We start from the raw sequence: 15,086 nt of genomic DNA, 5'->3' as shown, positions 1-15,086 counted from the left end.
AACTTAATAGATATACAAGAATATCCTTCCTTTAGTTAATTTTAAGGGTTAACATTCTCAATTCTGATTTTTAAAGACAATTCAGCATTGATTAAAAGTTTTCATATGAGATATAAGATATTGATAATTTATAAACAGTAAACCTTTCAAAGATTATTTTATACCAGCGACATTGTTTGTTATGGTTGGGGGCAGGTGTGAGGGTGACTGACACTACCAGTGACTGTAGAGGTTATTGGTTGGGGAGAAATATAGAAATACAGGTAATACTGGGAGATAAATGATGTCTTATACCAGGAAGATTAAAAAAATGGGGTCCGAGTAATTACCCAAATGTAGCCAAATGAAGTCAAATAATGGTCCTAGATGAATAAATCGGACTGCTAATCACTTCTCGACTAGTATTTGGTGTCACAGTCACAAAAAATTGGAAAATTTACTTTAATCTGAGTTAATAGATCGAGTGCATGTACCTAACCTAACCTAACCGTACCTAACCTAACACAACACAACTCAGATTTAATTAAATTTACCAATTTTTTGTGACTTTGACACCAAATAATAATCGAGAAGTGATAATCAGTCCGATTTACGCTTGTACGACCATCATTTGACTTCATTGTGGCTACATTTGGGTAATTAGTCAGACCGAAAAAAAAGGGAAGGAGTAAGTTGTGTAATAGTCCACACGAATTACACTAATTAACTACCTTCTGTACTATATAAAATGGTGGGGCGGGATATTTTCTTGCCCAATGAGAATGTTGAAAAGTGCTTGAGCAATATGTTGTTTTATGTAAATTTAACAATTACTTCTGGTTTCTGGTAATGGAGGCGGCCCCTAACATCGCCAGACAATATTGTTTGGTAATAGTGGATCAGACGTTTAGCACCTTAAAGGCCGATTCACACGACCCATTTCTGCTCCGACCATCAGGCCGTCGGCTAGACGCCGTCAACATTTCTTAAGTGCATTTTAATGTAACTGTTCACACGACCCGTCATGCACTGAATGACGGTATTGGACGGACCGGGAACGTGTCGCGTGAATACACAACAGTCTGACGGCGCCAAGCCGACAGCCTGATGGTCGGAACAGAAATGGGTCTTGTGAATCTGCCTTAAGGCGTTTATATTTTCCACAGTTGTTGTTTGGATGATGGTAACTAATAAAAATTATATGACATCCTTTTCCTTTAGTTTTAAGAATTTTTTTAAAATTGTTTTTCTCTTATCCACAATCATAAATAACTTGTAATGGGCAGAGCATGAAAGATGCAGGAAATTACAGGATAAAACTAATCATATGGCAGTAATTTGATGTCTCTATATGCTTTATATGTGAAGAAATTAACTATTTACTGTAAATATTCTGCTGATAATTCTCCCGTGGCATTGCTTGTTTACATCTGCTGTTAAACTAATAAATTTTGTTAACTTATAATAAACAACGGAGTGTCATGTCGAGGTTTTTTAGCATAAATATTGCATTCATTGTCTTTTGTTTTCATTTCCATAGGCTTCACTTTCCTGATAAAGTGTTTGTGGTTCTAACCAGCGCAAATTCCTTTTATTTTTTCATGCAATTCGTTCTTGAACTTATTGTATGTGTAAAGAATGAGATTCATATAGTAGTTGGATTCAAATCCCATAAGTACTGTACAATATATAATTTTGCCTGAAAAATCTTGTTTCTTATTTCTTTTTCAGCTTTGAGAACATACAGAAAAATGCCAACTGTGATTATTTTGGATGTGTCATTGTCCATGAGTCGTGGAGTGGACATAGCCAGCCCTTGCCAAGAGGATGAAGATGTAGAGAGCCTATTGTTACGGAAGGACCTCGCTGCTCATGGCTGTAACATTCTTCTTGATCATTTCATCCAACATTGCAAGTTAGAGTTTGCTTCTCTGGTAAGGAAGCATATTTGATGAATTTTGATACAATGTATTCATGATTTAATATGGAACATATACAGTAAGTCCTTGCTTAACGTCGTGGTTACATTCCTGAAAACTGTGACGTTGACGGAAACCACGTTGATGGAATCAATTTTCTCCATAATAAATAAATCAAATACGGGAGTTATGTTCCCCAGCCTCCCTTTGCCCCATAAGATACATTACATATACATAAATTCAATGGAATTTTGAAAGAAAATAGTACAGCTACTCCTCGACTTACGACATACTCGACCTACGACCACCCGGACATACGACCGCTTCAGTCGGACCAAAATTTTGTCAAATTATGTATTTTCGAGTCCCAACGTTAGTGATTGCGCAAGGTACTGACAAAATTTTCGTTTGTAATTCACTTTAAAATGGCTGGTAAGCTTAAAAGTGAGAGTTTTGTGGTGCTGAGAAGAAAAAAAAAGACACCCATTTTAGAATTTCTATGTATTATTTAAGCATTTTCGACTTACGACCTGGATTTGGGTCCCCAACCCTGTCGTAAGTCGAGGAGCAGTTGTACTGTATATATTATACAGTACTGTACATGCAAAAAGATAAATAAACTAATATATTTTGTATTGTACTCACTGGTGGGCGGAGATGGAGTGAGCGTGTGGTGGGTAGTGGAGAGGAGGGCAGGAGAGTGGCTCCTCCTCCCACTCTAACTGGGTGAGAGAGGGTAATGCACCGTACAAAGTAGTCCGTGACGACGTTATACCGAATCGGTGGGACGTTGTCCGAATCATGGGTATTTAAATAGTGACGTTATAATGAAACAATGTTGTCGGGAGCAACGTTAAAAGAGGAATTACTGTACTGTATATTACAAAATGCTATTGTTACAATTACCTTGATCCAGTCAGTATTTTTGTTTGTGTGAGGGTTGCTGCTGCATTATGTCTAAATTACAGTACATCAGTGATGAAGTGAATGAGCAGTTTTTGCAATTGCTGTGTATGCTCTTATTAATATTCAAGATTATAGTAAATTAAAGTAAAAACATGCTGAAGAGTGGGAACACAAGATGACATGATGATCAAAGAAATAATACAGTACTGTACAGTCATTCGTTTAATCCATACCACAAAAAATGTATTGTGCTGCTTTACTCTGCACAGATTGTCTTCTCATCTGTCCACAAAGTTCTGATGCCATTCACAAGAGATTTTGAAGCCATCAAGAATTCTCTGAATTTAGTTGAAGAATGTGATAAGACCAGTATTGAGGTGGGGCTGATGGGAGCAGCACAACATATTCTGGAGGAGTGGGGAAATGGAACACCTTGTCAGGTAATGTCAGAAGTTTTGAGTTGTAACTTGATGCATGACTGTTTGCACTCTGGATAATAATTCTTGCCATAAGATTTTTTTACACACTTTACCGCAAATGTTCTGTAAACTACTTCATATTTTGTTAGTCTGTGTTTGACATATACAGTAATGTACAACCATATTATTTTTTGCAAATCACTGTAAATCAGAGTCATACCACCGAGTATGTGATAGAGGATTTGTTTTGTAATAATAAGTTGTCAGATTCTTCATATATCTTACTAAAAATTTATAAACATTTGGTTTTACATTACTGTATAACTTAGATATTAGTGAATAAATTATTATCATAATTTTCAGATTGTTTTAGTGACTGATGGCAATGCAGGTACTGGACAACACACACTCCAGAAGGCAATGATGTCGTCTCACTCACGAGGAGCATCACAGTTTCCATTACCATTTCCTTTTCCTGCGAAGCTCAACATTGTTTGTATCACAAACCCAAATGAGCCATGTCTTCAGGTATAGTAATCCAGGCCTATGGTATGTCTGTGATGCTTCGTTCCCTGTGTGAGTGGAGGGGTGACCTAGTTTGTAAAATATTTCCAGAAACATTTGATCCACAGACAATCATTATTTAGAAGCAACTCTTTATATTCAACATGTTATTTCACGATCTAATAATGTAGCTGCTGTATATGAACAAGTTGATGACTCAGTATTTTTTGTGTACTGTACATCAAATTGAAATGAAGGGTTGTGGAGGCTAGTGATTCATTTTGTATACCTGATCCTGAATATATACATGTTGAGGATATTATCTAACACTTTATTAGCAACTTCTGTTGTGATGCACCACTTACCCTATTATTTCTTCCCTTACTCTGAATCTTCTATTCTCCTCGATCCTTACCACACAAATGTAGGAGAGTAGCAAAGATATGTAATACTGGACAGGTAGATAGGTCTATGCTTGCTTCTACAGGCTAGATTCACTTGTTCATACATAAATCCAGAACAGAATATGTGTGTACTGTACTAGCCGGTTTTATTTCACGTTATTGAGAGAAACTTGTCAATACTGTAGTATATGTAGAGTATAGGACTAGTATTGCAATACTGAACAGTACTGTACTGCCAGAGTACAGTACTGCATGGTATACATACTTGATATGAAATATATACTGATCACATTTTTCATTTACCCAAAAGAAGGAATCAGAATAGGATACAGACTGTGTAGTGTACTGCATGTGAAAGATACTACACATAATACTTAATATTTCCATTTCTTCAGAGTCCTGAAATTAATATTCTTTTTGAATTTCTGTTTCAGATATCAAAGCCATTGTATCAGAGATTAATAGAACTGAATGGTGAGGGAGATATTTTAGTTCCTGAGGGAGGTCTCAACAAGAAGGTAAGTAAATTGGACAGTAGTTGTACATTGATAATACTGTATAGTAAAAGCTTCATTTGAGGAATACTATACAGGTACAGTAAAGCCTTCGATAACAATGGTTCAACCAACGAAGATTCATGTCTAAGACCCTGGTTAATTTAGGACCCAATTCAATTTATGCCATTATTTTCTTCGTATTTATGACAAAAATAAAAAAACACGCCTTGCGCACGGAGGCAGCCGGGCTTGTTAGTGGTGACGCCAGCATCACTAGTATAAACAATCGCAGCTGGTGGGCCCTTTGTTTTCACACATCTGAACAGGAAAAAGAGAAAAACTTTCTCAGGTTTCTTACAGCATTTTTGCTTCCCTATTAAACATGAGCAAGAGAGCAGTGAGAGTAGTGCTGGCTCAAAAGTAAAAAGTGTTTAAGCTTAGCCAAGAAACTAGATGTGTTTAAACGATATGAAAAAGGTGAGAGGTATGTGGATATTATATGGAGCAAGCAATGAACATATTTTCTGAAGTGGATCCATTAACAGAACAAAGCATTAAAATTTAAATAAACACAAATGACCTCTACATAAAGATGTATAATGAGAAAAGAAAGCAGCTGTGCAAGGTTCTTTCGACAGCTTTATTATTTGAAGGCCTAAACCAACAACTTCAGCTAGAACATCAAATTCATCATCATAAGCAGCTTCAACAACAACTTCAGTAACAGTTTTATGGAAAGCTAAAGCTTCAGCCGGAGTTGAACCTGATGACGAAGTAAAAACTCACACATCATCATTGGCTGTCCTTATGTTTAAGACTTTACCACTATTGGTGAGTAGAATGTTTGTTTTACATTCGTAAGTATTATTTAAAACATATATGAACAGTAAATAAGTGTTGCTTTCATATTCATATGTCGAGAAATGACGATATGTTTTCACACGTACTCACTTACTGTACATACGTTGGCGTTCCCAATAGTTTCGCTTTATTTCTTTACCATTACTGGTTAGCTACTTCTAGTGTTCCATTTATTAACATTACTTAAAACATACATACAGGTATTAAATTTTTTTTTTACATTAAGTTCACTACAGCTACAACCAGGGTCTTATTTTCTTCAGTTTCTTATGTAGAACCATCGTCACTCACGAAAACAATGCCGTCCTGTCTCTTCGTGTGTGTTTTAATATTCTACGTATTATTAATGAATTGCATTGTTCATTTCACATAAACTGTACAGTATAAACATTAATTCAATCAAATACATATTCAGTAATAAACAATTATGAATCTTTTGTACATATTCTTAAGATAAATGACTATGTTTCCTTGAGTGCGCACGTACTGTATACATCGGCGTCCCACTATCAATCTCACTTTTTTTTATGTAATATCAGTGGGTACTTCAACTGTACATTAAATAACATTAATTAAAACATACATATTTTTTACATTATTTTTACTACAACATCAACCAAGGTCTTATTTTCTTCAGTTTCAGGTGAATAACTGACATTATGGGTGTAAACAGTGACAACAATGCCGTCCCTTATCCTCTCGTGTGTTTTAATATTCTACGTATTATTAATGAATTGTATTGTTCATTTCGCATACAGTATATAAAGATTAATTCAATCAAATACATATTCGGTAATAAACAATAATGAATCTTTTGTACATATTCTTAAAAAAAGATAAATGACGCGGTATCCTTAAATGCGGACGTATATGTTGACATTCCCAATCAATCTCACTTTTTTTTTCTTTGCCATTAGTGGTTAGCTACTTCTACTTTTACATTTATTAACATTACTTAAAACATATATATTCATTTTTTTACATTAATTTTACTACAGCTACAACCAGGGTCTTATTTTCTCATGTAGAACTATTGTCCCGGACTCCCGGCTGTAAACACTAACGAAACAATGGCGTTCCATCTCCTCTTGTGTGACCATATTATTATTCATTTATAGTATTGTATAAGGTGCATCCAGAAACATTATTTGAAGAATAGAGTTTGCAATTTTCATTAATTGTATTGTTTTGGGGGGAAAAGAGGGTAAAAAGCCACACTAAAGATATGAAAAGGTCACACTTGGGAACGCATCTCATTATTATCGCTTTATTTTAATGGTAATTAATGATTTGCGATACGATGATTCACCTTACACTGCAATATTGGAGGACACATTACCGTCATTATTCGAGGCTTTACTGTACTGTACTAACTCTCATAATAGTGTAGGTTAGGAACATGGCCAATTTATGCCCGTGAAGACATCTATTTTAGAAAAAATATATGATCTTCGGATCATGACATATCTGATATAATGTTTACTTCTCTGCCCTCACATGTAAACTCACACATTTCAACTCAGTGCCTGCAAACTTTTCAGTGTTTTCATATATAAGTTTATACAGTACAAGTGAACACAGGAATTTCCTGTACTTGAACACTTGATTGGTAGATGACCATCACTACACTTAGATGTTTAAAGATTTTAAGACATATGTAATTATTTTGATTAACTGTACAGGGAGGTGACATAATATTCATGATCTTTTTTGCATCATATATTTTTTTCTTTCTTTCAACAGACTGTGACAGAGATGTTTGAACAACTGATAAAGAATAACTTCTCTTCTTACTCTGGCACCCTCCACTGTGGCAATTTGTCAGCCCCCATCACTTTATCACCTCCACCTCAGGTAAGTTCCTCATTTCAAATTATTATTGCAGTGGTTTGGCTATCCCCCTTAGTAAATGTTTAGTATCTACATTGCAATGATATAAACCTTTTTCTTCTGTGATCACTGATCAAGTTAATTTGAAAAATTTTATATACAGTAATCATTCGGTGGAAATTTATGTTTGTATTGAGCAAATTATTACTTAAAAAAGTCTAAATAAACTGCAGCCTTGAGTAGCCATTTTGTTTTTGTAAAACCAAATTCAAAACTGCAGATGGAGTTACTGTATTTCTAAAATGTTCAGATGATGTTATACAATAAAGCCTCAATTTATGTGGTATTGTTTTTGCACAGTTAACTTATGCATGTTAAGATAATTGTGACCTTTTATTTTGTACATGGTATAGATTGACTTATACATAGGTCAGCTCAGTGGCCAAATGGGCCTAGAATGTTTGATTCCTGGCAAATGTCTGGTAAATATCTACCCGAAATTATGAGCTGAAAAATAATCGTAACAAAGCTCACAGCATCCCAGTAGGGAGAGAGCTACAAAGATGAGTCTTAACTTGACAACACACCACGTGCAATGTAAACAGATACAATTAAAACTTTGTTTTTGATTATAATAAGCACAGAAACATTGCCACACACACTAGCCTGCACTATACTACTGTACACTGCATAGTATCCAAGTTCAGCATAGGATGCTCTCATAGCATCTTCCAATGCTCCAAAAAATATTTGTTATTTTTTTATCTAAGCATGGTTTGCATTCATATATCAGTGCTGGAATTTTTTTGTTGTTCTTATTAGAGAATTTTCTTAAAACGATTCAACATAATTCAAAGCACTCCTGTATTGTATGTTCCAATGCAATATTTTTCTCCATACTCAAGAATATTATTACCTATTCCTTGTTTATTTTTGTGTTTATTTTTTTGGGGGGGTTAGCCTTACTGCCGTCACCACGACTTTGAAGTGATGCGCGTAAGTGTGGACTCTGCCATCCAGGTCTTAGGTTTCCTCAACACTGGAGATGTGTCCTCACCGCCTGCTTTCTCCAGGCATCTGGTTCTTCCACTCTCTGCAAAGGGTTCGTTTATTTGAATTCTATAGTTATTTATTTTATCGGTCAAACATCCTGTTGTAAGAAATTAAGATATGCATATTATAAGGGTAAGACTGGTTTAAAAGGCTCCAGTTAGTGAAACTTGACTGAGTATTCCACATCTGTAATAATGCAGATTCTTTTAGCTAGTCTAATGTTCATCACGTATTATGGATATTTGTTTTATTTTTTAATCCTCTCGCCTATCGATGCAGCTCTTTTAAAAACTGTACATTCATTTGCACCTTTCCTTGACCATTTTAGTTATGTGAGTTTATGGCATTATATGGCATCTGTTCTTCTGTCCATTTCTAATGTCTATACCAAGATGTGTGTGAGTATGGATGTAATGGATATCTGGTGCTAGTTTTTATATTATACAGTACTGTACAGAGATGTATAATGAGGGTGGTGTTTGGAGAGTGCTTTTGTTTCCTCACCTTTTTCCCACAAAACTATACCTGTTTGGAGAAACAAAGTATTATGCAAGTACAGATATAAATATGAGTAAATTATATCTCTTTCAGTTTAGTGAAACTTACAAATTGTATTTTGCTCACCTTCTCCCCTTTTCAGGTGACATGGTCATGTTGCCAAAAGCGGATCCAGGGAGTGATGACGAGAGTAGTGGTAACGATGAAGGGAAAATACCTTCATTTTGTGTGTTGCTTCATGGTGGACTAAAGGTAAGTTTTTTATCATTATTATCACATATTGTACCCTCTGTAGATGAAGTAAACCCTTTTGTAATCTGGCTAAGTTTTTCACCCACATACAATACACCTGTAACAAATTAAGTTTTACATCCAATGTAATTCCTGTATGATCTGTTTTAGTAATGCCACTGTCACTTGCATTTGACCCCTTTTGTACAGTAAAAGTGGCTTCCCCATAATAAAGTTAATGGCTTCTCCTCAGACACCTTGAACAAGGGTGATACACTATACTGTGCAGTCCTGAGTATAACATGGTATAATATGTGTGAAAACTGAAAAAGCGTATTGTACAGTAGTGCCTCGACAACCGTGGGGGCTAGATTCCTGAAAAACATTGTGGTTGGCAAATCCGCAGTTAGCAAGATTAAAGGCTAATAGGAAATGGGAGTTAGGTTCCATAGCTGCAGATAACACTCATCAAAGTCTAAGTTGCCTGTTCCTTCAATAAAAAATGCCTGTATTGTACATTTAATTAAATTTGAGTCAAATACATATATTGTACATATAAAAATAGCTTAATATAAATTATATACAGTAATAAAATTTTTACTGTATGTCTCCATGGAGATGAAATGTTGCTATAAAATAATTAAAGTGAAGACCATGGGTGTGAAGTGAAAGTATGTGTGGACTTCGTATGTTGCTAAATTAGACTGTCCCTGTAGCTACATCCCCCTAGCCCTCCACCTACCATGCCAAGCAAGCTGTGTTATAGTTATTTTTCAACTCTTAAATTTTTTTTGTACTCTTTTACATGCTCACACAATTGTTCATACAGAATGTGCCAAAAAAAAAATAATAATAATTATCATAAGGTCAAAAGCATAAGAGAATAAGCATTTCTTCGTGCGCAGGAGTTAGCACAAAGATTGGGAGAGGATGCTCCTGTCTCATATACAGGTATGGAGTGAAATGATTGTCAAATGGCAATGCATTATTTTTACACCCATTAAATTTATTCATATTATTTTTATTTATTCCTCACATTTACGGAGGATTGCATTAGACCGCAGAAGATAAAGACGCCTTGCTAATCCGCAGATACATAGAACTAAATGCAGCAGTTGCTGAAATTGTATACAGAATGTAAACCATGGGTACATGGAATCCATGGTTGGCGAGGGTCTACTGTACCGTAAATAAGCCAGGGGCAGATCCAAGAATATCAAAAGGAAGGATCCAAGAAGTTGTGGGCGGGGAAACATTAGGAGATATTCCGAGGTCAATAGTAATGACTATGTACTATACAGTCTCTCCTCGACTTACGACGGGGTTTTTTCCCCGACGATCAGGTCGTAAGTTGAGAAGGCGAAAATAATACATAGAAATTCTAAAATGGGTGTCTCTTTTTCTTCTCAGCACCACGAGAACTCTCACTTTTACGCTTGCCAGCCATTTTAAAGGGAATTACAAACGAAAAATTTTTCAGTACACAGAGCGATCACTAACATCAGGACTCGAAAATACGTAACGTGAAAAATATTTTATACGACCACGGCCGTCGTAAGTCGAGGAGTACCTGTAGAAAAATGCAGTACTGCATTAAAGAAAAATTACAGTACAGTATTGGAATTTTTTTTGAGAGAGAGGGGGTCCAAACCCCCAGCACCCCATCTGGTCTGCAAGCCTAGTCACTTACATGTTGAAATAAGCCAAGTCATCCACTTAGGTGGCAACAAAGGAACATTGCAAAAGGCAGTTTGAAATACATACAAGAACAAATCATATGATAAACCTATTATTTCTGCAAAATTTTTCATTCCATATTACTTGTCAAATTTTTGTGCTGTATTCCAGTATTAGTTGTCATGATTTACAAATTCACACAAACAAAATTTCTCAACCTGAATGTCTGTAATGCAGGTGGTTGCTATATATAATAATAAGTGTTCAGTTAATATGTACAGTCTCGTTCAAGATTCTTCGAACACTGCTGGATACAGCTGGTAACTCAAGGCCATTTGTTTACTATAGTACGTAGTAAAAATTATGAATGAATGTAAAAGATTATTGGTTACTTAGTTAATGGTTGGACTTTGTTGTTTCGTATTATATTATACTACATACTATAGTAAACAAATGGCCTTGAGTTACCAGCTGTATCCAGCAGTGTTCGAAGAATCTTGAACGAGACTGTACAGTAGCTATAACAACTATCGGTGCAGGTGGGGGTCGATATGCTCCGAAATTTTACATGTGACAGCCTTCATATACGAATATTTATCGTCCATGGTCTCATATTGTTTATCACAAAGTATGCACAGATAGTTGTTTTAGACACTGTACATCATGTATTGTTATCTTTTAAATATATTTTTTTCCTGTTAACAGCGTGAAAACATGGTGGCGTTATGTCAGGTTGGAGATAACTGGCATGGCATTCTGTATTCTTGGGCAGACAACAAGAAAAAATCTAATCTTATGTTATCTCTCTTTGTACCAGGTGAGTAAATCTGTATTGTGATGTACACACTATTCACACCTTTACACTGTCAGGTTCTTATTCAATTGGAAACGTTTGCTTACCCAGGCATATTCAGGCTCCATGCAGGAGTAGTATTGTGCTGGGAGCAATGACAGATGATGGTCACCTTTAGGCAAGCTCTTGACTAAATGCATTGGTGACTACGTAACTTTTTGTATTTTTTAAAACCATTAAAATTACTATTTTTATATATGTAATAGATGCATTTGCAGATAAGTTGAATGGTGTGGATCCTGAAGATGAGGTATACATAATACTGTACCAAGGTATATAGTGGGTGGAAACAAGGATGTACTTGGTGAGCAATGCTTGAGAAATTACCATGGAAATGTGGTGGTTCATTATGAGGAAATTATGGATGCTTAGAGAAAATGCTATGATGCTCTGTTGAATGAGGAGTTTGAATTGGACAAGGATAGCCTGGAAGCAGCAGAGCCAGTGCAATGACCTTGCTCAAGTGATTGAAAAATTAAGAATAGAAAGTCAGCTGGTAGCTCTAGCATAAGAAAATGTTGGCTTGATGGTGGTCAGATTGACAAAAGCCATTATAACAGTATGTTGCTCCAGCTGACTGGCTGAAGAGCTTGGTTGTGAATACTTACACTGGAAAAGTTGATGCACTTGAACATAGGAACTACAGGGGTCTGAAGCTGTTGATAAGTTTATGAAAATTATGGAGTGTGTGATTGAGTGGACATTAATGCAGATTGGGTTCATGCCAGGCAGGGGGAATACAGAAGCAATATTTATGGCAAGTTAACTACATGGTAAGAAATAACACTTATGAACACATATCTGTCGGAAACATGTTATACTGATCTTGTACACCTTTGTTTCTCATGGCGCTCCATTTTACAGGAATACATCTAGAGTGCTATAAGTGCTATGATTATATGAATATGTCTTTGACCTATAAAAGTTTGTATTTAATAAGTTTGAATAATTCTCAAATATCATGTAATTAATAGCTCCAAAATTAAATGTCTTGTGTCATGATTTCAGGTGTAGATGTCATTCCATGGATGGGGAAACTATCAAATCTTGGACCAGCTTCACAATTACCTATAAATCCTTATGGACCATCAGACACCTCTTCTCCATTCCCATTGAAGGTAACACTTTGAATCTTATTGCCACATAAACAAATCCTGTAGGGAGGCAGCTGCAACCCACAAATTATTTCTAGTCCTGCTAGTGTGTTCTGAGTCATGGCTGAGGGTAGACGTGCATTTAATCATCCCAGCCATGGTCTGATTGCCCAGGAAATCAAGGAGCTATTGCGGTTGTGAGGAAGATGACCCATATATGATAATACTGTAGCAGCAACAGAGATGTGGTGGAATTTGATGGAGTTGAACTGGAGAGTGATTATAAGTCAGCTGACTCACATGATGTGCATATATGCGAGTGAGTGTATGTGATGAAATAAGATGTACCATGTCCAGGCAGCACAGGCATCTGAATGCATTTGTGTATAGGCATGTGTATGTGGGTTTGTGTGTGTGTGTGTGTATTCAAATGTATGTACAGTACAGTTGTGTACATTTTGGATTGGGCTGGATTTTCTGCAATTATTAAATTTGGTTTATAGGATTTATAATCATATCATAGCAGTTTGACATGTGAGTGGTTTATGTGCTTGCCTCCTGTCTTAAGGGTTGCTGATTCAGTCCCAGGGCACCCAGTTGTACAGAGGTACCTTATTTTACAGTTGATAAGTTAAGAGTGTCAACCATGCTACATTTTTGTGTATGGAAAGTTTAGTGTAAGGTGCATTGTATCAACACACTCTTTCTAGTTGGCCATCAGGCTTATGGGACCCACTTTCAATCATAAACTTTATATTTTAGGTTCATGAAAAGAAGAGTTATGCTCTGAATTGTGTTGTATGGGTACGGCAAGGAGGACTCCAGTCAGATATTCAAAAGATCCTTCGCCATGCTCGTAAACTCCCAGATAAGACCCAGAGTTTTTACAAGGTGTGTTAAATATTAAATTCTTTAAGGTTAATGTAGCAATAACTAAAGAACAGCAAGACGTGTTATAAAATTTAATGTAAATATCTAAGCACAATATAGTACAATTATTATCTCAGATGGACTTTATAGTACTTTAATCTTGATAAACTTTACCAACAGGAACTGAATCGCGTGCGTAAAGCTGCACTCTCCTATGGTTTTGGAGAACTTCTGGAAGGCTTGGCAAATGTTTTAGAGCGAGAATGTACACTGCTACCATCTACAGCTCACCCAGATGCTGCTATTCAACTACAACATGCTTATGAAGCCTTGCGTAACCATGACAAAAAAGACATCAGACAGAATGTTGCACCACTCAAAACTACATTTTCAGGGAATGATTGATTGTGAATTATAATTTATCATTTAACAGTACAGTGGTCCGTGATTGATCTCGAAGTTAGATACCAAAAGGGAGTCAAGAATGTGTATTTGATCTAAGTCAACTTAAGGGAAATATGGGGGTAAGTTGGGTTGAGCTCCCAAAATTTTGTCACCCCTCATTGATGACTTTTTATCAGTATGTGTACATTTGTCTAATAATAAAGCCTTGAAAATACATGATACATATGGTATACCTGTCATTCACATTAAGTACAACAAATAACATTGGACATTGCTATCATCAGTCTTGGTCAGGCAATCCAACAATTCTATCTTTTTGGGTGGATGCTGGGGAAGGAGTTCCTCCACTGTTGCTTCTTATTTGAACTTACCAAAGTACAGTACTAGCTTTATGTTTCAACCCCCAAAAATTATGACATCTTGAAAGACATGGTGAGTGTTATTCAGTAAAATATATGGAAGGTGGGACCTCATCACTATAATGTACAGTTGGGGAAAAATATTTTGCTCTACATTGCTGTGGCCAGTGGAGACGTCTGGTAACTCTCGTCGTAACAAACAGAGCACGTAGCAAACCTTTACCAAGTTAGAACCGTTAAAGCAACTGGTTTCATCCAAATGTCACCCTCACTATGGTTCATTAAAGCTAGTTCATTCATAAAGGTTTGCTACGACAAGAGAGTTGTCGGATGTGTCCACTGGCTACAGCAATGTGGGGCAGAATATTTTCCCCAACTGTACATGAAAAAATGGCAATGCACTTTTATTTGAAAGAGTACACAAATAATTGTCACTAGAGTGCATTAATCTTGATGCTCTTAATACCTTGAGGGAAAATACTGCAAATGGTTACAGGAAGAGTTTTCTCGCAAACACTTGGTGAAGTTGCACACGAGAATGGCAATAGAAATCGAGTTGGATCTGAAATATGGTCTTGGGGTCAGAATGGTTTGATTTATCATCATGAGAATTTTTAATCATTTGGGGGACCACTGTACTGAATTAAATTATAACACAACCTATGAAACTTTAAATTGTCCTATTTAACATGAACATTATAGTACATTATTATAATGTGTTAACTGT

At 36.0% G+C, this 15,086-nt stretch overlaps 1 protein-coding gene across 1 annotated transcript; it reads left to right on the top strand.

Annotated features, from left to right (window-relative positions):
* The first annotated feature begins 171 nt into the window (after positions 1-171).
* On the top strand, positions 172-15,020 carry LOC121871073 (integrator complex subunit 14-like). Its single transcript, XM_042373191.1, has 12 exons — positions 172-263; positions 1,711-1,913; positions 3,074-3,244; positions 3,587-3,751; positions 4,566-4,649; positions 7,233-7,343; positions 8,280-8,421; positions 9,013-9,122; positions 11,484-11,595; positions 12,640-12,749; positions 13,488-13,616; positions 13,776-15,020. The coding sequence occupies exons 2-12, from the start codon at positions 1,731-1,733 to the stop codon at positions 13,998-14,000; spliced, it is 1,542 nt and encodes a 513-aa protein (XP_042229125.1). The 5' UTR covers positions 172-263; positions 1,711-1,730; the 3' UTR covers positions 14,001-15,020.
* The last annotated feature ends 66 nt before the right edge of the window (positions 15,021-15,086 follow it).

This window comes from Homarus americanus, unplaced genomic scaffold, assembly GCF_018991925.1.
Source record: "Homarus americanus isolate GMGI-L3 unplaced genomic scaffold, GMGI_Hamer_2.0 scaffold52512, whole genome shotgun sequence".
Lineage (NCBI taxonomy): Eukaryota > Metazoa > Arthropoda > Malacostraca > Decapoda > Nephropidae > Homarus > Homarus americanus.
This window is presented reverse-complemented; position numbering and strand designations above follow the sequence as displayed.